The sequence below is a fragment of the Hyperoodon ampullatus genome (genome assembly GCF_949752795.1).
Source record: "Hyperoodon ampullatus genome assembly, chromosome: 11".
NCBI classification, from domain to species: Eukaryota; Metazoa; Chordata; class Mammalia; order Artiodactyla; family Ziphiidae; genus Hyperoodon; species Hyperoodon ampullatus.
In genome coordinates, this window is record NC_136924.1 from 70,536,071 (window position 1) to 70,559,143 (window position 23,073).

The 23,073-nt window shown below is 38.0% G+C and overlaps 1 protein-coding gene across 1 annotated transcript; it reads right to left on the bottom strand.

The window, feature by feature from the left end:
* Positions 1–276: 276 nt before the first annotated feature.
* On the bottom strand, positions 277–23,066 carry IL26 (interleukin 26; the record flags this gene model as incomplete). The annotated part of the gene is made up of 5 exons (XM_079714958.1): positions 277–363; positions 451–560; positions 22,440–22,572; positions 22,758–22,814; positions 22,896–23,066. The coding sequence occupies 5 exons, from the start codon at positions 23,064–23,066 to the stop codon at positions 277–279; spliced, it is 558 nt and encodes a 185-aa protein (XP_079571084.1).
* Between the last annotated feature and the right edge of the window lie 7 nt (positions 23,067–23,073).

Genomic DNA, 23,073 nt, shown 5'->3' on the forward strand with positions numbered 1-23,073 from the left:
TTTAGATTAAACTCATGCAATGCACTTGGGAATGACAAAACATGTTCAGGATGAAAACATTCTTTGAAAATACAGAAAATGTGCACATTAGTGACAATTTACTTACCTCCAAAATTTTATTACATTAAATTCCTCTAGTCTATTCTGAATCATCTAATTTGCTGTTAGTACTATGTACAAAATTTTAAAAAGGAAATGCACTGCTTTAAATTGATTTCTGGTTGTTCTCATTATATTTCAAAATAACAGTCAAATCAATCCACTTGGCTTCTTGCATTACTTAACGCTTTCCAGGAATTGTTTAATCCAGGAACAAAGAATATCCAGTTCACTGATGACTTTGTAGATTCCTTTCTTTCCAATCTGCGGATAAAGTGGAAATACTAGAAGCAGAAATATTTCACATTTTGAAAAACAAAGCATTCAAAGACAAGAATTTGGAATACTTACCTCATAAAATTTTCTTTTCATCCTGGTAATGGATTTCATTTCTCTAGCTGATGAAGCACGGGAAATGTAAGAAATCAGAAGTAAATACAGAAAATATTGTTGAAAAAGGGCTAATAATACTCACTCTTCCGTTCACTCAACCAACCTTTTTTGAGCGGGTATAACGTGCTGGGCATGATATACACTGGCAAATATATAGTACCTTGTCTCTGTCCTCACAGAGCTTATAGTTTCATGGGGGAGAGAGATGATAAATAAGAAAACAAATGAAAAATTTAAAATTTCAAATTATAATTAAAGCTGTGTTTGTAATGCATAAATTCTATGATAGGAATTTATAGCTGCTTTCAATTGGGTGGTCAGAGATGGTTCTTTCAAGGAATGACATTTAAGTTAAGATCTGGAAAAGGAGAAGGAGCCAGCTATATGAGGAAGTAAAGAAAGAAAATAGGGGTTTGGAGAGGATGCACAGGAGAGAATAACTCAGGTAACCTGAGTGAAAAGTGTGCAAATGTCCTGAGGCAGGAAAGACCTAGTGCTTTCCAGAAACTGAAAGAAAGAAAGCATGGCTGGAGCAAGAGAGATATAGGAAGCATAGGAGATGTGAGAATGACAAGCAAAAAATTTACTTTTTGAAAAATCACCCTGGCTGTTATATACATTGCACAGTACAATATTCAGGTGTTGATTGCCAGGAGAAAGCACCAAGAAATTAATATTAGTTTCTAAATTAGGAGGAGGAGCAAACTAATGTCTTGAGAAGATGGCTTGTACCTTGGCGGGGGGAAACTGCCAGTCTCCTTTGAAGAGGTGAATTTTCAAACCCCATCTGAACAAGAATTGCTTAGGAGTCAAGTAGGAGGAAATTCTTCATCATCCTTTTTTCTCCCACAAATTTCCATAAGGTTAAATAGAGAAAAGGGAAGGGAAGAAAAAAGTGAAAGTGTCTAATTTATCTACTTAGCTTTTACTCATAAAACCTTAGAGCTGGAATTGACCAAGGACATTATATGGTTCAATTCTTCTCAATTTACATAAAAGGAAACCAAGGCCCAAGGTGTCCCAGGATGTCCTGACCTCGTGATGAAATAGTGTCAGTGCATCAATAAAGATAATACATAATTAAAACTCGAGAAATGGAAGCAGCTAAATGACAACACCTATTAAAACAAATAAAACACGGCCAACATCAACCCACAGGTCCCTTTAGACCAGAACACAGAGAAGAGGGGACAGGGGAGGGACAACATTCAGGTCTTTCTCTTATCAAGAGAAAATAACTGAAATGATTTGATAGTTATCTCCTGAATGCTGTTGCAGGGGCCTAAAGGTGTTGATGTTGTCATGACCCTGCCGAAATGGGAACACTACCTTCAGGTCAGACCCCGCGTAGGAAGAGATTCTTCTTGTGAAAGGGACTTTCATGATGAGGCATAGAAGAGCTGCAGACACAGAATATTCGGGTGAAGGTTTAGTCTGCAGGACTCACAAGTGCTGGACCTCCCTGTGATAAGAGCCGTGAATTTTTTTTAACATCTTTATTGGAGTATAACTGCTTTACAATGGTGTGTTAGTTTCTGCTGTATAACAAAGTGAATCAGTTATATGTATACATATATCCCCATATCCCCTCCCTCCCACCCTCCCTATCCCACCCCTCTAGGTGGACACAAATCACTGAGCTGATCTCCCTGTGCTATGTGGCTGCTTCCCACTAGCTATCTGTTTTACATTTGGTAGTGTATATATGTCCATGCCACTCTCTCATTTCGTCTCAGCTTCCCCTCCCCCCCTCCCCGGGTCCTCAAGTCCATTCTCTACATCTGCATCTTTATTCCTGTCCCTAGGTTCTTCAGAACCATTTTTTTTTTTAGATTCCATATATATGCGTTAGCATATGGTATTTGTTTTTCTCTTTCTGACTTACTTAGCTCTGTACGACAGGCTCTAGGTCCATCCACCTCACTACAAATCACTCAGTTTTGTTCCTTTTTATGAGGAGTCGTGAATTACGAGGACACTTCCTCCCACACCAGATCCTGTGAGGCAAAAACAATGCATGACAGATCCAGGACAAGGGCAGCCAGTGTCAGAGCATACTGTCAGAAGGAATTCATTCCTTCATTAAACAAGCATTCATGAAGTGCCTACTAAGTGTCTGATCGTGTGCTAGGCACTCAAGACATAACAACGAGTGAAACAGAGTTAGTAAACAGAATAGTGGTGGACAGGAAAATCAACAAAATACAAGATCCGTATTAGAAGATAAAAAATCCAGCAGTTCCAGGAGCTTCCTTTTTATCCCAATTCCCCTTCATGTGACAACAGAACTACTAAGAAGATTGTTAGACAAAAATAATAGCAGTCAACATGTATTTTTGTTAGTATTATATATCAGGCACTGATCTGAAGGCTTTAGTTATATTAACTCATTCAGTCCTCACAACAACCCTATGAGGTAAGCACTATTTTTATCCTCATTTTATAGATTAGGAAAGCGAAGCATAGAAGTTAAAATTCTGCCTATTTTCACATAGTAAGTGGCAGAGCTGAGATCTGAAGTATTCTGACTCCAGGGTCCAGGGGAGATGTTGGAAATGCCTCTAAAAGACTAAGCTGATAGGCAGAGAGAGAGAGGTTTCAACCTGAAAATAGACAATGTGATAATAAACAAAAGAAGAAATCCTCTGTGCGTTTGTGTGTGTGCGTGTGTTTCCCTTTGTTCATTTGTTTTTCAGATTGGAACTGGAAAAGCAAATTCTAGAAATACCAAGTCTAGTTCCAACCAAGTAGAGTAGCTATGGAAAAAACTTAGAGAATTCTGCCCATTATATTTTAAATGGAGAGTTTGATTAGATGTTAAATCTTTCTAGTCAGAAATTATCTAATATAAAAGTAATTGGCCCAAATCTTGAAACTGGGAAAACAAAGAGGACTTCACAAAGAGAATCAATACTTGCTAATTCTAATACACTCGATCAAAGTTCTTAGATGCAAAGATCAATCGCAAAGCACCAAATAAGCAAGTCACAGGGCACAATATCAAATATGCTTGTGTTGGGGTTTAAAGATTTCACATGGAAAATGGGATACCAAAGAAGTCAACCAAATTCTGGATGTTACAGAAGCTGACTATCATTAAGGCATTCCTGCTGACTAGGCCCTCTGCCCAGAGAACTTGGGTCTGCAGTGTCTCCCATAGCATGGTGGGAAGTACAAGAAAGGCTTCTGACTTCATCTAAGGTACAAGCTACCCTAAGAAGAGCAAGGAGAGTAGAAAAGGAGAAAAACAAGGTCAGGCAAACAAACAAACAAAGAAAGAAACAAAAAATCAAAACAAAAAAAAAATCACTTAACAGTGCCAGTGCTGCCACCAGAGCTCCACGGGTTTATGGGATGCTTTCTAGCACCTTGAGCTCCATTTACTATAAATGACTCCTAGTAAAGACCTGATGCAAGAGGTTTTCATTTTCCTCACTGTTGTAAATATGTCTACAGACCCAGTAGGACAGCCTGATTTTACTGCTGTAATCTAGATTGCTTTGCTTGGAAGGAAGAATTTACGAAAGAATGATTTCCTTTACCTTATATTTCAGCATATATAGTTCCATTTGCTGAAAACAGAATGCACAACCAAAGGACAGTGGATGTAGAGTTTTAAGCAAATCTTATTTACTTTTTGCAGCTTTTTCCTGTGAGGTCTTACAAATATTATCTGAGGTGCATTTAAAATAACAGGTGAGAAAATTATATCAGGGTAGCCAGTTTTGAAAATAGATTTCTAAAAATTCAATGTCAGTTTAGCAAAAAATGGACACCAGGACATCGACACAAAAGTACTGAGACCATAAATGTTCATAGGAAAGCTGGAAGTAAAATTTAAAAGTCAGCGTTATTGGAAGAATAACTATATTTGCATCCAAGGAAGTTGCATGAAAGGAGGAAAAAATGACTAAACGATTAGCCAGTGCTTTTCCTCAAAACCAAATTCATAATCAGACATTTAATTATAATTGTAGATATTCAATATCTGAGTAAATATGTATCAGAAGAGTTTACAAAACATTATCATATTTCCATACTCTCTATAACTGAATCATCTGATATAAAGTATATATAATCTCACCTACCTACAGTAAACTTAGACCTTCATAAAACATTTCTCCATGTTCCAATCATAGGAAAAAAACTAGAAAGAGTTTCTAAATACCTTAAATAAAAACATATACTAGGATAAGCATAACTTTATTGCTGATTTTTTAAAATTCTCAGCATAATAATCATTCATCAGAATGAGTCCATGCATCGATGTTAACTAGACTTATTGTGGTGATTATTCTGCAATTAATACAAATATCAAGTCACTGTGTTGTTACCTGAAACTAATATGATGTTACATGTCAATTATATCTCAATTTAAAAAAAGAATGAAACCATGCAATTTTGCACATGAAATGGTAGAGCTATGCCCCATAATTTTGGCAGAAAATTTATATATCATTAACCAAGGAATGAATTTGTCAGAAAAGAGATTCTATAATATTATAATTAGAAAATATACTTACCAAGATTAAAACCAATGATTCATAAATGATCTCTTTATCTTTCAGTTAAAGTAATACTATAAATAAAACTCTAACAGGCACTAAAAATGTATTTGATTGTTTAAGAGAACCACTCCTTTGGAAATTGTTGAGAAAACGTAATTGGAAGAATATTAGTGTTCTGTGTATGGAAAGCAATAGGAAAAGACAATAACAATTTTACAGAACTACTACATGTTAGGTGCTTTGATATATTATCTTACTTAATTCTTCTAACAACAGCAAGATGAGATTACTGGTATTGTTGAAAACAGGTTTAGGACTTTGCACTTAATGAAAGAATAAAACAGAGTTTGTCTCACTTCCTACTTCTGTTTTTATCAGTTCAATCAATTGCAATTTTTAAAATATTTGAAATTACAAGGATAAATAATTGGCAGTGCTTCACAACTTGATAAGCTAGTTGCAACTGAGGATAGAAATTACTTATCAAACATCCTACAGGAACTGGAGACACAAATATGCTATTTGCCAAGACTTACCAGACTTTAAAATTAATTACATACAGTTAATGTAAAGAAATGGGGCTCTTTAATTACCAATTACTATTCAGGCTCTCAAAATGTTAATTAAAGTAAATGATGAAATCTTGAAAGCTAATGTAATTTTTTTCAGTTTCAACTTTGATCACTAGCAATTAGCCAAATTATTTTATGAATTCAAATAAACAACTATTAAGCTCCCTTTCAAGTCTGAGAGTATTTGAGTTCTATAAGAATCTTTAAAATGTCTTGTAACATATACCAACTTTCCAAATACCATTAGGGCAAATACCATGGCTAACAAAGATTAAAAATAAATATATTTATGTTACCCATAACTTTTTTCTTTAAACAGTTATACACCTGAATTACCCAAATCAGACTAATATTTTTTAAATTTTTTCTTTTATATTGGAGTATAGTTGATTAACAATGTTGTGTTACTTTCAGGTGTACAACAAAGTGATTCAATTATACATGTATCTATTCTTTTTCAAATTCTTTTCCCAATTAGGTTGTTACAGAATATTGAGCAGAGTTCCCTGTGCTATACAGGTTATCCATTTTATTCTTTTTTTTTTTTTCAGGATTTAAGCACAGATCTGTGTGACTTTATATATTTATTTTTTTGGCCGCACCCTGCCTGTGGCATGTGGGATCTTAGTTCCCTAACCAGGCATCAAACCTGTGCACCCTGCATTGGGAGTGTGGAAATATGTAATATTTTATTAGGTGCTGCAAAATTCTTAGAATGTTCTCAGAAACAATAAGATAGCATTCAAATACAGTGGTACTGGGATTCCAGACCTTGGGGTCTATCACAAAAATTACTGTAGTTTTGTATCTTAAGAGTGGCTCGAAAAGATGCCAATCTTTGTGGACTTATAAAGAAATCCCAAAGGCAGGTAGCTTGTAGAACCAGAAAGACTTCTCAAAAATAAAAAATAATTTAAACCCATGAGTTAATAATGAAACTAAGAGAAAATAACAACTCATTGATCACCCTGGAAGAATGTTAGAAAATCAATTCCTTATATTCAAAACTGGGAAATAAAGAAAAAGAATTACATGTTTATTCTGCCTGTCTTATACAATAAGTTCCTCAGGACAGCCAAATAGTAAGGGGTAAGTTCTCTTTACAGAATTATCCCCACTTATAAATAAAGTAGGCATAATAGGATTTTAAAAGCATCATTTTTCAGTTTTATGAATTAATAGATCAAAACAATAATTATCAATGACTGCTAACATAGAAATAGAGGCCATATAGTGCATTCTAGAAGCTAAAAGAAAGATTGATCATGTTAAGTAGGAAAAGGGAAAATATTAAAAAGACCAAATTCAGACTTCTAGAGATAAAAACTACAATGTCTAAGTTGAAAAATATACTGAATGGGACTAAAGCAGATTAGATACTACAGAATAAAAGGTTTATAAACTTGATGATGTAACAATAGAAACTATCCACAAAGAAACACAGAAAAACACTGCAAACAACACAGAATCAGTGAGCTGTGGGACAACTGTCAATGGCCTAATGCATATGAAATTAGAATTTCAAGAATAGAAGAGATAGAAGGAGGTACAGAAAAAATTTTTTTCTGAAAAAGTAATGGCCAAAAACTTCCAAATTTGATGAAAACTATAAACTCACAGACGGAAGAATTTCAATTGACTCCAAGCACAAAAAGCATGAAGAAAACAAACCAAGGCACATTATAATTAAATTGCTTTAAACAAGTAATAAAGAAAAAAATCTTTAAAAAGAAAGAAAGCCAGAAAAAAAAGATATGACATAAGAACAAAGATAAGAATGGGAGAAGATTTCCTGTCAGAAACAAGCCTGGAGACAATGGAGCAACACCATTAAAGTATTGGAAAAAAAACTATCAACCCCAAATTCTATATTCAGAAAAAATATATTTAAAAAATAAAGAGGAAATAAAGGCTTGTTTCTGACATAAAAAACTGAATGTATTCATCATTGGTAGAACTGTACTACAAGATCTGTTAAAGGACAAATGCTGGAGAGGATGTGGAGAAAAGGGAACCCTCCTAAACTGCTGGTGGGAATGTAAATTGGTGCAATCACTATGGAAAACAGTATGGAGGTTCCTCAAAAAACTAAAAATAGAGTTACCATACGATCCAGCAATCCCACTCCTGACCATATATCTGGAGAAAACTCTAATTTGAAAAGATACATGCACCCCTATGTTCATAGCAGCACTATTCACAATAACCAAGACATGGAAGCAATCCATTTTTTTTTAATGGGCGAAATATTTGAACAGACGCTTCACCAAAGACAATATATAGATGGTAAATAGGTAAATCAAGAGATGGTCAACCTCATTAATGATTGGGGAAATGCAAATTGAAAACACAATGTAATACCACTACACTCCAGCTAGACTGGCTAACATTTTTAAACACTGACCATATGAAGTGATAGCAAGGATACTGAGCAATTTTAACTCCCACACACTACTGGTAGAAATGTAAAATGATTCAACCACTTTGGAAAACGGTTTAGCTGTTTCTTACATGGTTAAACCTACACCTAACCTATGATCCAGCCATTCCACTCCTAGGTGTTCACCCAAGAGAAATGAAAATATCCCTCCAAACAAAGACTTGTATACAGGGCTTCCCTGGTGGCGCAGTGGTTGAGAGTCCGCCTGCCGACGCAGGGGACAAGGGTTCGTGCCCTGGTCCAGGAAGATCCCACATGCCGCAGAGCGGCTGGGCCCGTGAGCCATGGTCACTGAGCCTGAGCGTCCGGAGCCTGTGCTCCTCAATGGGAGAGGCCGCAACAGTGAGAGGTCCACGTACCGCAAAAAAAAAAAAAAAAAAAAAAAAAAAGACTTGTATATAAATATTAATAGCAGCTTTATTTGTGATAGTGAAAAACTGGGAAAAAATACCAAATAGCCATCAATAGATGAATAGATAAATTGTGGTATATCATTACAATGGAATACTACTTGGCAGTGAAAAGGGAGAAGTAATTGATACACTCAATAACATGAATGAATCTCAAAATAATTATGCTGGGTGGAAGAAGTCAGACATTAAAGAGTATAACACATACATAGATTTTCCTCAATTTACGATTGGGTTAAGTCCCTATAAACTTATTGTTAGTTGAAAATATTGTAGGTCAAAAAAGTATTTAATACTCCTAACCTTCCAAACATCATACCTTAGCTTAGCCTACCTTAAAAGTGCTCAGAACACTTACATTAGCCTACAATTGGGAAAAATCATCTAACACAAGCCTATTTTATGATAAAATGTTGAATATCTCATGTAATTTATTGAACACTGTAATGAAAGTGAAAAACAGAATAGTTGTCTGGGTGCAGAATGGTTGTAAGTGAATCAGTTGTTTACCCTCATGATCACATGGATGGCTGGGAGCCGTGGCTCACTACCACTGCCCAGCATCAGGAGAGAGTACCGTACCATGGATCACTGGCCCAGGAAAAGAGCAAACTTCAAAATTTGAAGTACAGTTTCTACTGAATTCATATAGTTTTTACACCTCTGTAAAGTCAAAAAATCATGCCGTTTTAAGTCAGGGATCATCTGTAATACCATTTACATTAAATTCTAGGAAATGCAAATAAATCTATAGTGACAGAAAGCTGGTCAGTGGTCCCCTGGAGACAGGGTGTCAGGGGGAAAGAGGGAGCGGATTACCAAGCCACACAAAGAAGCTTTGGGGGGTGATGGACATATTCATTATCTTAATTGTGGTGGTGGTTTCACAAATATACACATACATCAAAACTACCAGATTATACACTTTAAATACGTTCAGTTAATTGCATTTTAATTATATCTCAATAAATCTATTAATAAATACATCATAAATGTTAAAGAAATACACAATATATGAGAGAGCATACATACTACTCTTATGATTGCTTTTATGCATGGGGCTCCTCAAACTTCTAGCAGGTCTAAAGCAATTTGTTAACCTTTCTCCAAGTTTTTGTTCTCATAGTGGATGACACCACCATCCAGCCAGCTCCCCAAGTAGAAACCTTAGGCTCATCCCAGTCTGCTCCCCGCCTCAGACTCCCTTCGCCCTTCCCTGTGGCTCTGGTGTGCATACTTTAGTCCAGGCACATTATTGCGATGCTCTGTTCATTGTTTCCTTTGCCTCAGGTCTCACCCCGACTTATACCCCTCTCCATTCACCAAAGAGGTCTTTCTAAAACAGAGTATTTAATCAAGCCATGCCTTTCAGTGGCTTTTCATTTTCTTCAGTATGTAATTCAAACTCCTTAGCCAGTCTTACCATGTCTTTCTTAGTCTGGCCCCTATCGGCATCTCCTGGCCAAAGTCTAAACTACAAGCCTCCCCTTTACGTTCCCCAAGCCACATTCACACACTCATACACATACATTCATACTCAATTACTTGCAACTTCCTGAATATGGTATGTTGTTTTATACCATCAAGGCTTTATTCAAGTTTCTCCCCTTGCCATTCCTGCCCGTTATTCCCCAGGAAATTAAATTCGATCATCACATATTCTAATAGCACTATTTGTGTCTATCCCCACATACACCCCAAGCCTCAGAGCAGGTAGAATTATTAACTACTTCTTCCTTTGCACTTCCCCAGTGACTTTGTCAGACAGAAAACTCAGCATGAGCACATGTCACATTTCATGATTCACTAAACTTCTTTGTTTACATCTCTCTCCCCAAAAGAGCATAAGCTCTGGAGAGCAGGGACCAAATCATCCTGGTCTCTCTTACCCTAGCACCTAGGACAGGATCTAGACAATATACAATTAAACCAAACTGCTGTAAGCCAAGTTGCAAAAAGTCAATTTCCAAAATTTACTTGTTTCTTTTAGTCATTTAGTTTCAATTCATTGGGTTTTCCTTTTGTCTTTATAACACCAGTTTTTGTCTGTTTCAGTTCCCTGCTTCTCATGAAAAAAATATACTCATAAGAAAAGACCATTCATTTACTAATCATGAACCACCCTGTACCATTGTGCAGTTATGTCCCACACATGAGAGCCCAGTTTAAGAAAGTGTTCCATTCATTGTAACATGCTCACGCAAGGCTATATCATTTTTCTACTTTGCACAAAGGTACCTTATAAGATAAGGATGGTCCTGGTCATAAATAATATACTAATGAAAAATTCTTGAATAATTATGGCACAGACTGCTAATTATTGGCAAAATTTATTTCCTCTTCTTCCTAGGCATAAGCTAGACTACGTTTCCCAGGATTCCTTGCAGTTATTGTGGCCAGGTGACTAGTTCTTGCCAATAGAATATGACCAGAATGATATGTGTCATTTTGGGAGCCAGGCTTATAAGAAGCTGGTATGTCTTCTTCCTGCTTTCATCCCCCTTTGCCTGACTAAACACAAAAGGCCTAAGGAATGACAGAGCTGCAATGTGGAAGGCCTCCGGATCTCTGATTCATGATGTGGAGGAAAGTAATCTCATCCAGAAACAATCCAAATGGAATTTTACATGAGTGAGAAATAAAGTTCTAAAATGTGAAGCCACTGAAATTTGTGGGCGTATTTGTTACAGCAATTAGTGTCTCTCTGATATTGAAGTTGGTATATATACTTGAATATGTTCTTGACTTTGGAAAATTCTTATAAATGCATTCTTCCCATATATAAGAGTATATTAATGTTAAATGCATAAGAATTCTGCATGTTCAAAAAGATTCAGTTTTTATGACTCTTCTTTATTTCCCCAGCCTCCCTTCTCTCTGCTACTCAGTCTCCCATTCCAAAGGTAGGAATCTGGAACTGAGACAAATTAGAATATTTCTTAAAATGAAGGAATTCTTCCACACGAAGATAAAAGCCAGTAAACTAAAGCCAAAGAAGTAAAAGAAATGATGGATTCAAAAAGTTGGTCTTTTGGTAAATTAGCTATTTAGCAAATTGACTTAGAGCAGGTATGTGGAATATTCTGAAAATATGTTTGGGGAGAGGAAAGATGGGGGAGGGAGGAAGGAAGAAGAGGGGAATGAAAGAAGGAAGGGAAGGAAACCCTTGGTCTCAGACACTCGATGGCTAACCATCAACTATAAATCCACAAACCCTCAAAGTGTGGATAATTATTTATTTCCTTGCCTTCAGCGCATAGTAAAAAGTGGCACACTGTTATGTAGAAAAAAATAAATGAAGGGAGAAAAACAGGGCGGTTTACTTGTCATGGACATTTTAACTTTGTGTTTGAGGTTTTTTTCATAAATTTATTTATTTTATTTATTTATTTTTGGCTGCGTTGGGTCTTCATTGCTACGCGCGGACTTTCTCTAGTAGTGGCGAGCGGGGGCTACTCTTCGTTGTGCGCGGGTTTTTCATTGTGGTGGCTTCTCTTGTTGCGGAGCACGGGCTGTAGGCGCATGGGCTTCAGTAGTTGTGGCTCGTGGGATCTAGAGCGCAGGCTCAGTAGTTGTGGCGCACGGGCTTAGTTGCTCTGTGGCATGTGGGAGCTTCCCGGACCAGGGCTTGAACCCATGTCCCCTGCATTGGCAGGCAGATTCTTAACCACTGCGCCACCAGGGAAGTCCCTGTATTTGAATTTTGAACTAAGAAATCTAAAGCCTAGAAATGTTCAATGGTTGACTGGTGATATTAATGTCAAAAGAGTTGTACCAATATCTGTAGCCAGTAATCTTAAAGTTCCATGGGAACTACAAAATGGGGAAGAGATATTGATCAACTCTAGCTCATGATATGTGATCCACTATCTAATTCCTGGTTGCTCTAAACTTAGTTTTTTTCTCTGGTGATACAAAACAACCTCCACCAAGAAAAACTCAGATATAACCCAGGTTATACCCCCAAGGTAATGAGATTTGGTAATAAATTACATGAGCATTCCATCACTGGAATTGTAATATCTCCCAACCCTAATAATACCAACGAAGTCCAACGTCAGTGTTAAAGAAGGAATTTAGTAGTTTGCTCTTGTAAATAAGTGAAAAATTCCACCTAGTTCAACATATAATCAACAAATTCTATTAGGTAAAATAGGGCTGATGATATGAAAATTTTTATTATCACAAAGTAAAATATTTTTGCATCTTCAGCAGAGTAATATTTTTTTAACAGTTCTGGATGTCCATTAAAAAGTATTACCAGGGCTTCCCCGATGGCTCAGTGGTTGAGAGTCCGCCTGCCGATGCAGGGGACACGGGTTCGTGCCCCGGTCCGGGAGGATCCCACATGCCGCGGAGCGGCTGGACCCGTGAGCCATGGCCACTGGGCCTGCGCGTCCGGAGCCTGTGCTCAGCAACAGGAGAGGCCACAGCAGTGAGAGGCCCGCGTACCGCAAAAAAAAAAAAGAAAAAAAAAGTATCATCAAAAATAAAACATCCACGTAGAATCAGAGTATTTTAAAAATACCATATACAATTTATAAAGAGGTTGTAGTAATCCTTACTCCTTAGTATTTTCTTCAATTATTAATATACAAAATAAATAATTGTTGGATTCTCTAAATCATAGAAAGCAATTTGTATCATAGATTTTGCTGTTTTTTGCTATTTACAAGTTTTTTTTGGGGGGGGCGGTTTTCAGAAGAGCAAACACCAATGCTTATGGAGGGCATAAATTCAAATCCCAAGTAAGTGAACACATTAAACAAATTACTATATGCCAAAATTCTGTATGTAAGTTAACTGTCTAGAGCTCTGGAAGCAACATCATAAGCGCAACACTGGTTTTTTAATCAACCCCTCAGAATCCTATTTATCCTAAAGCATCACATAACCAAAGCATTATTCTAGAATTCTGGGTCCTGGAAACAGGGGCTGCGCCATTTCCTCCTGTTTCCAGATCATGGAGGAGGCCTTGAACCAGTTTTGAAATGTGTCGAGGTTCTGCAGAAATAGAACCTGCAGAACTTGGGGCCCCCCTCAAAGTCCCTCCTTCTTGAAAACTTACCTGCTCCATCCAGACTCTAGTATTTCTGCTCTGAAACCCCAGGGCTTTGTTAGTACTAATATTATGGTGCTTTTCCTTTGTTCCTCTTGTTATAATTGTTTGTGAAGTTACCTTGCCATCCCCTTCCTTCTGCCTAGAACCCTCCTACCAACACACACACACACACACACACACACACACACACACACACACACACACTGCAGAACTCCTAGAGGATAAAGTCTGTGTTACTCATTTTTCCCACAATACCCCAGATAGCAAGGGCAACAAGGGAAATACAAAAAGTGTTAATTATTTTCTATGTATTGGCTGTTTCTATATTGACTATATTTAGTGTCCCTTTTTTTTTTTTTTTTTTTGGCCGTACGCGGGCCTCTCACTGTTGTGGCCTCTCCCGTTGCGGAGCACAGGCTCCAGACGTGCAGGCTCAGCGGCCATGGCTCACGGGTCCAGCCGCTCCGCGGCATATGGGATCCTCCGGGACCGGGGCACGAACCCGTGTCCCCCTGCATCGGCAGGCGGACTCTCAACCACTACGCCACCAGGGAAGCCCTAGTGTCCCTTTTTGACTAAGAAAATATCACATCTCAGAACAGTCCAACCAGAGCAGCAGAGAGAGGGAAGATGAGCAACATTCTCATGAATATTTTCTTCATCATTAATCGTTTTAAAATATTTTCCTCATTAGTGTTTTCTTATTAAGATGTTCTTTTTCAAAAACTCTTCATGGACACATCTTTCAAATTATTTCATAAGTTATATTTTTCCTGAAATATTGTTTATGGAAACATCCTTCATGAATATAAATATATTCAATGACTATATTCATTTTTATAAAGAACAGTTAATTAGATATAAAGTTGTTAACTAGGCAACTAAAAGGGTAAAGAGAGACATCATAGAGGTAGTAACTGCAGGAAGCAGTTACCATCTCCAGGATGGAGGGAACAAAGAGAAGAAGTTGAAAAAAAAAATGGAAATGACAGCCTCTGCTGAGAGCGACCTGTTTGCCTTTTGCGGTGCAGTCATTCTTGACTCAGAATCAGCACATCTAGGGGGCTGTCTGCATCTAGTAAAAAATGAGATGACCCAGATTGGGTTATAGATGCTATTTCTGGTTTTATTTTTATTTTTCAACTCCAAATTCTATAGACCAAGACATGGATTTAGTCTCGGAATCCATTCCTAGAAAGTCCACCCAAGTTTCAGATGGTTAGAGACACAGTATGAGAGAGGAGAGCTTTAAAGCAACCAGCAGAACCATTGGGAAGGGGGAGAAAAGTTTTCTGTAACTTGCAAAGCTTTGATTCATTGCCATATTCAAGAATTAATTATAGCCTGAGGTCCCTGGAGTGAAGAGGGAAAAGAGAAACAATAGGACAATTACACATCTGGTGGAAGGCACAGCTGCTTCTGCTTAGGAAAGCTGCCCTCATCCCTGTCTCCCCGAATTAAAGCAAATGGTCAAAAAAGAAGAAAAGAAAATATCACATGTAAATTAATGTCGCCTACTTCACATTTTATAACTTCTCCCTCCTAAACTCCGCCTCAACCACTAATTTAGAATTTCACACAGAGCAAATGCTCGGTTAATTTATATTAAACAGATACAAGCTTCTGTGGCCAAAAATATAAACTTACAATTGGCAGAAAGGTTAAATGCAAGGCTTATTATTAAAATTAAACCTATTTCCCTAAAGCAATGTCTATGGAGACTTTCTAAAGCTCAGGCTAATCCTAGACTTCTTTTTTACAGTTTCACAGAGGTGGTTGGTTTACTCCAGCACATAAATGCCTTAGCTTGTGAGACAAAGTAACTGAAGCTAACAAGGGTTGTCTTGTGGTGGGAGAATGTAAGAAGGAAAGCCCAGAGTTAGGTGGCGCTCGGGGTGGTTGTGCTCATATTTGGCCGGAAGGGGGAGCCAGCCGCTTTGGAAAGCCTCCACGACCAGCCTGAGAGGTACCGCCTGCTCCCATGGCGCTGTGGTCCGAAGCATTGAAAAAAGCATCTCTTGACAGATTAAGGTCCCTTCAGGAAATAACTTCTCCCAAAACAAATCAAGGAAAACCAGAGTTCCTAGATCGCTCTATGTTTTCTAAGTTTTTCATCTAGAACATTGCTTGGTTTGGGTTATAACTATTATGTGTTTTCTAGCTATTTGAACTGAAGAACCAAATCAATGGTCAAAACAGACATGGCTTTTGTTGGTTCCAGGTGTCCAGATATATTGTACTGTATCAGGCAAGGATTTCTAGTGCCTTGTCATCATTAACAAAGTTCATTTAAATAATATTACATTAAGTTGGATGGCTAGTGCAAGAGACAGCACCTACACAGAGGAACCAAGGACGCTAGCAAAAAGAAAAACAGAAGGTGCTTTAAAAAGTGGGGGGATGGGGTCTCTGAAGACAATCCTTGTCTCCAGATACTGAAACAAGACCAGCTCACTGTTCCTTAGGAAGACTCCATTTTAGCCTATAGTGACTGCCATAGGTCTCATTTACCCCAATATCAAGTCCTTCAAAGGATTATTCTCCTCTTCAAGTCTTTTCATGGTGAAAACTCTTACTGAGGATGATAATGACCTAATCAGCTGGTGGTAAAATGAAATATAAAATTACATAATCGTTCAACTTAAATAAAGAGACTATACTGATTTGGGTACCGGGAGCCTGCTGAGCTCCCAGGCCGGTTCCCTGCCCTCCAAAGCTCCCTCCAGGCCGCGTGGGTCCTTGAGGTCATAGGAAGGAGGCCAAGGAGATCCGGAGAGGCAGGTGGGAAGAGCCATCCCGGAGGAGCGGGAGGGGAGCAAAGGGCGATTGCCCCGCCCACTTGCGCCTGGGGAGCCTGCTGAGCTCCCAGAACAGTCCCCTGCCCTACAAAGCCCCCTCCAGGCTGCACTAGTCCTGGGGGCATAGGAGGAGGGAGGCTGGGGAGATCAGGAGAGGCAGGCGGGAGGGGCCCTCCCAGACCAGAGGAGTGGGAGAGGAGAGGAAGGTGTTTGCCCCGCCCACTCGAGCCCAGGAAGCCTGCTGGGCTCCCAGGTGAGGTCCCCTGCCCTCTGAGACCAGGGGTGGGGGGCACACCTGGGGCCCTTCTGTTCCTTGAGCCTAAACCCCACCCCGCACATCCTCCAGGGCCTTTTCCAGCCCTGTGGGTCCTGAGCATTGGCCCCGCCCACCACCCAAACCTTGCCCTTGCTTAGGCCCTGCCCTCCACAGCCAAGGCCTTACCCCACCCCCTTTTTTTCTTTTCCCTCCTCCTACTCTTTTTTACTATTGTGGTACTGATGTACCTTCCAGTTGTTGATTCATCTATATTTTTATTTTTATACTCTTTCTAACATATCTGTTAGTTTTCCAGTCTAATTTTATTTTTTACTTTGTTATTGCTCTTTTTTTTTTTTTTTCACACCCCACGCAGCTTGTGGGATCTTGGTTCACGAGCCAGGGTCGGGCCCAAGCTCCTGTGGTGGGAGCTCCAAGTCCAAACCACTGGACTAACAGAGAACCTCAGGCCACAGTACAAATGCTACTGTGGAGTAGCAATACACATGTCAGATAAAATGGACTTTAAAATAAAGACTGTTACAAGAGATAAGGAGGGACACTGCATATAATGATCAAAGGATCAATCCAAGAAGAAGATATAACAATTATAAATGCTTATGCACCCAACATAGGAGCATCTCAATACATAAGGCAAATGCTAACAACCATGAAAGGAGAAATTGGCAGTAACACATTAATAATAGGAGACTTTAACACCCCACTTACACCAATGGAAAGATCATCCAAACAGAAGATAAATAAGGAAACACAAACTTTAAATGACACAATAGACCAGATAGATCTAATTGATATTTATAGAACATTCCAACCAAAAGTGGCAGAATACATTTTCTTCTCAAGTGCACACGGAACATTCTCCAGGATAGATCCATCTGGGTCACAAATCAAGCCTCAGGAAATTTAAGAAAATTGAAACCATATCAAGCATCTTTTCTGACCACAATGCTATGAGATTGGAAATCAATTACAGGGAAAAAAAACTGTAAAAAACACAAATACATGGAGGGTAAACAGTGCACTACTAAATAACCAAGAGATCACTGATGAAATCAAAGAAGAAATTAAAAAATACATAGAAACAAGTGACAATGAAAACACGACAACCCAAAACCTATGGGACACAGCAAAAGCAGTTCTAAGAGGAAAGTTTACAGCAATTCAATCTCACCTCAAGAAACAAGAAAAATCTCAAATAAACAATCTAACCCTACACTTAAAACAATTAGAGAAAGAAGAACAAAGAAAACCCAAAGTCAGTAGGAGGAAAGAAATCATAAAGATCAGAGCAGAAGTAAATGAAATAGAAATGAAGGAAACAATAGCAAAGATCAATAAAACTAAAAGCTGGTTCTTTGAGAAGATAAACAAAATTGATAAACCACTAGCCAGACTCATCAAGAAAAAAAGGGAGAGGACCCAAATCAATAAAATTTGAAATGAAAAAGGAGAAATCACAACTGACACTGCAGAAATATAAAGGATTATAAGAGACTACTACAGACTATATGCCAATAAAATGGACGACTACAAAGAAATGGACAAATTCTTGAAAAGGTAAAATTTCCCAAGACTGGACCAGGAAGAATTAGAAAATATAAACAGACCTATCACAAGTAATGAAATTGAAACCATAATTTTAAAACTTCCAACAAACAAAAGTCCAGGACTAGATGGCTTCATAGGCGAATTCTATCAAACATTTAGAGAAGAGCTAACAACTATCCTTCTCAAACACTTCCAAAAAATTGCAGAGGGAGAAACACTCCCAAGTTCATTCTACAAAACCACCATCACCCTGATACCAAAACCAGAAAACAATATCACAAAAAAAGAAAATTATAGACCAATATCACTGATGAACATAGATGCAAAAATCCTGAACAAAATATTAGCAAACAGAATCCAACAACACATTAAAAGGATCATACACCATGATCAAGTGGGATTTATGCCTGGGATGCAAGGATTCTTCAATGTATACAAATCAATCAGTGTAATACATCACATTAACAAATTAAGGAATAAAAACCATATGATCATCTCAAAGGATGCAGAAAAAGCTTTTGACAAAATTCAACACCCATTTATGATACAAGATCTCCAGAAAATGGGCATAGAGGGAACCTACCTCAACATAATAAAGGCCATATATGACAAACCCACAGCAAGCATCATACTCAATGGTGAAAAACTGAAAGCATTTCCACTAAGATCAGGAAAAAGACAAGGATGTCCACCCTCGCCACTCTTATTCAAGATAGTTTTGGAAGTCCTAGCCATGGCAATCAGAGAAGGAAAAGAAATGAAAGGAATACAAATTGGAAAAGAAGAAGTAAAACTGTCACTGTTTGCCGATGACATGATACTATACATAGAAAATCCTAAAGATGCCACCAGAAAACTACTAGAGCTAGTCAATGAATTTGGTAAGGTTACAGGGTACAAAATTAATGCACAGAAATCTCTGGCATTCCTATACACTAACAATGAAAAATCAGAAAGAGAAATTAAGGAAACACTCCCATTTACCACTGCATCAAAAAGAATAAAATACCTAGGAGTAAACCTGCATTAGGAGGTGAAAGACTTGTACTCAGAATACTATAAAACACTGCTGAAAGAAATCAAAGATGACATAAACAGATGGAGAAATATACCATGTTCTTGGATTGGAAGAATCAATATTGTGAAAATGACTGTACTACCCAAAGCAATCTACAGATTCAATGCAATCCCTATCAAACTACCAATGGCATTCTTCACAGAATTGAACAAAAAATTTTACAATTTGTATGGAAACACAAAAGACCCCAAATAGCCAAAGCAATCTTGAGAAAGAAAAACGGAGTTGGAGGAATCAGGCTCCCTGACTTCAAACTATACCATAAAGCTGCAGTAACCAAGACAGTATGGTACTGGCACAAAAACAGAAATACAGATCAATGGTACAGGATAGAATGCCCAGGGACAAACCCACACACATATGGTCACCTTATCTTTGATAAAGGAGGCAAGACTATACAATGGAGAAAAGACAGCCTCTTCAATAAGTGGTGCTGGGAAAACTGGACAGCTACATGTAAAAGAATGAAATTAGAACACTATCTAACACCATACACAAAAGTAAACTCCAAATTGATTAAAAACTTAAATGTAAGACCAGACACTATAAAACTCTAAACATAGGAAAACATAGGAAGAACACTCTTTGACATAAACCACAGCAAGATCTTTTTTGACCCACCTCCTAGAGTAACGGAAATAAAAACAAAAATAAACAAATGGGACTGAATTAAACTTAAAAGCTTTTACACAGCAAAGGAAACCCTAAACAAGACAAAAAAACAGCCCTCAGAATAGGAGAAAATATTTGCAAATGAAACAACAGACAAAGAATTAATCTCCAAAATATACAAACAGCTCATGGAGCTCAATATCAAAAAAACAAACAATCCAGTTTAAAAATGAGTGGAAGACCTAAATAGACATTTCACCAAGGAAGACATACAGGTGGCCAAGAGGCACATGAAAAGATGCTCAACATCATTAACTATTAGAGAAATGCAAATCAAAACTGCAATGTGGTATCACCTCACGCCGGTCAGAATGGCCATTATCAAAAAATTTAGAAACAATAAATGCTGGAAAGGGTGTGGTGAAAAGGGAACCCTCCTGCACTGTTGGTGGGAATGTAAATTGATACAGCCACTATGGAGAACAGTATGGAGGTTCCTTAAAAAACTACAAATAGAACTACCAAATGACCCAGCAATCTCACTACTGATCATATACCCTGAGAAAACCATAATTCAAAAAGAGTCATGTACCACAATGTTCATTGCAGCACTATTTACAATAGTCAGGACATGGAACCAACCTAAATGTCCACTGACAGATGAATGGATAAAGAAGATGTGGCACATATATACAATGGAATACTACTCAGCCATAAAAAGAAACAAAATTGAGTTATTTTTAGTGAGGTGGATAGACCTAGAGTCTGTCATGCAGAGTGAAGTAAGTCAGAAGGAGAAAAACAAATACCATATGCTAACGCATATATATGGAATCTAAAAAGAAAAAAGAAAAAAAAATGGTACTGATGAACCTAGTTGCAGGGCAGGAATAAAGAGGTAGACATAGAGAAAGGACTTCAGGACATGGGGTGGGAGGGCAAAGCTGGGGCGAAGTTAGAGTAGCATCAACATATATATACTACCGAATGTAAAATATTTGGCTGGGCAGCAGCATAGCACAGGGAGATCCTCTCGGTGCTTTGCGATGACCTAGAGGGGTGGGATAGGGAGGATGGAAGGGAGGCTCAAGAGGGAGGGGATATGGGGATGTGTATGCATATGGCTGAGTCGCTTTGTTGTGCAATAGAAACTAACTCAGTACTGTGAAGCAATTATACTCCAATAGAGATCTATTAAAAAAAAAGAGAGATTATACAATTCACTGTCTTAATAAGATGACCTTATAAGTTAAATATAGAATACACCAAAGATAAGTGGTGACATTTCCATTATTTCAGGCAAGGGAACTGGCCCAGAGCATTCTCTCCGTGTTTTGCCAAGAGGTAGCAGTTTGTAATTTTATGCTTGTTGTTATTTTAATGGAATAGGAGAGTTCATGGAAAACTATGTGACCCAAGTCCCAAATAAGGACGTAACTTAAACACAGACTAACCAAAGAAAACATAAATTTGTTGAACTTTTTAACCTAACTGAGCAGCTAACCCTCATAAAAATGCCTCTGCACTACAGACTGGAATTTGGGTTACTGAGTACTTTCATGGACCACAATAAAATGACCTCCTAACTCTTAAAAACTAAAACTCCACTCCCAACTGCCCAGAGTTCAAGTTTCTGTAGCCCTGATGCCCAAGGGTAGAAAGCTCATTTCCTTCTGGCAACCTCAGGACTGCGATAGTCACCAGGAGCCCACAGCCCAGTTTGTACCACCTTCAAGTACAACCACAGGAGGCTTGAGAAAGCATACTTGGAGCCCAAACAATGTCACAGAAAAGATTCAACGCTTCCCACAGAGGCAAGCCAACTAATACTGCACAGATCCTGGCCTCGTTGTTTTGCTTTGTTTTGTTTTTCTGTACTAATCTTTAATATTGTGGATGTTTTTACAGAAAAGTGTGGTCACTTTTACCTTCTTAATTAATTCCCCATTGCTTAGGGTGACAGCAACCACACTGCAGCATCAAATAATTTAGGGACTAAAGAAGACACACTGCTTTTTTTCATTTTGTTTTGATTGAGACTTTGCCTTATACAGGGTACAACTCTAAAAACTTATATAAAAATAAGATAAAAAATCAATCTAAAAGCTCTTATCAATATGGGAAAGAGAGGAGGTGATAGAAAGAGAGAAGAAAAGAAAGACAGAGGAAGGAAGGGAGGGAGGGAGGGAGAAGAAAGAAAGAAGGAAAGAAAGAAAGCAAGAAAGAAAGAAAGAAAGGGAAAGAGAAAAAGAGAGAGAGAAAGAAAGAAAATATCCTAGAATAGCATTTGGCACATAGTTGGTGCTTAAGAAATATTTGTTAAATGAATGAATGAATTAGTTGGGAGTCACATAAAGAGAGAATGATTTGAAAAAACAGATATTCATTTGAGAAGCATCTCCTGTCACTTTAGCTCTCTTCAACATGTTTTCTGTGCCATTCCTTAAGAAATAATACATAGTGGCGTTACAAGTTATACAGGGTTATTTGATACTGTTTCCCTGGTGGTGGACTCTCCATTTGGACTACAAGCCAACAAATAGAAAACCCCTTTACCCACTCTTTGGGGTGAAGACAACTTCCTACATGCTGTTTTCTGGATAGCTGTCTAGGATCAAATTCACCTTATTTGCTATGCATACTTGCACAGTGGCTCAATTTCTGCCTAAGGCTGTGAAAGTCTTCCTCAAAGTGTATTTCCTTGCAAACTTGTAATTGGAGTTGACCAAAAACATCTTCCATGAAAAAGGACAGTAGTTGTTCTTGGAATCTTTTCTATAAGTTTTTCTATAAATAAGATAGAATAAATTGCATAAGGTAAACTGTGAGTAGCTTTCGTAAAATGACACTGAAGCATCCCCCAATTATTACTTCAGGACCATCTGGAAAAAATAAAATGCAAGGAAATAAAAGCATCCAACAAGTAGAAATGTGAGAAAGAAAAAGACCCTCTGGCTTACCATAAACAGCTTTTTTGTTTTCTTTTTTAATAACTGTACTTTTTTTACGTGATCTTCCTACAATAAAACAAAGAGAAATAAGATTTATCCAGAATTTCAAACGTCCCTTTGGTCATCATTCTAAGCAGAGCCTAATACTGGAATTGTTGCTTTGAGCCTTGCTGCCTTGACATAGAGCGTATCAACAGCTTGGGACAGTGTTCCCCTTGGGTAGCAACTTGCGGCGAAGGAAGATTGCTTGTGCTTGGCAATGGCAAGAGACAGAGTGACAAACAGCAACCCAGACCTCAAAATGCAATTCACCCCCATTTCCCTC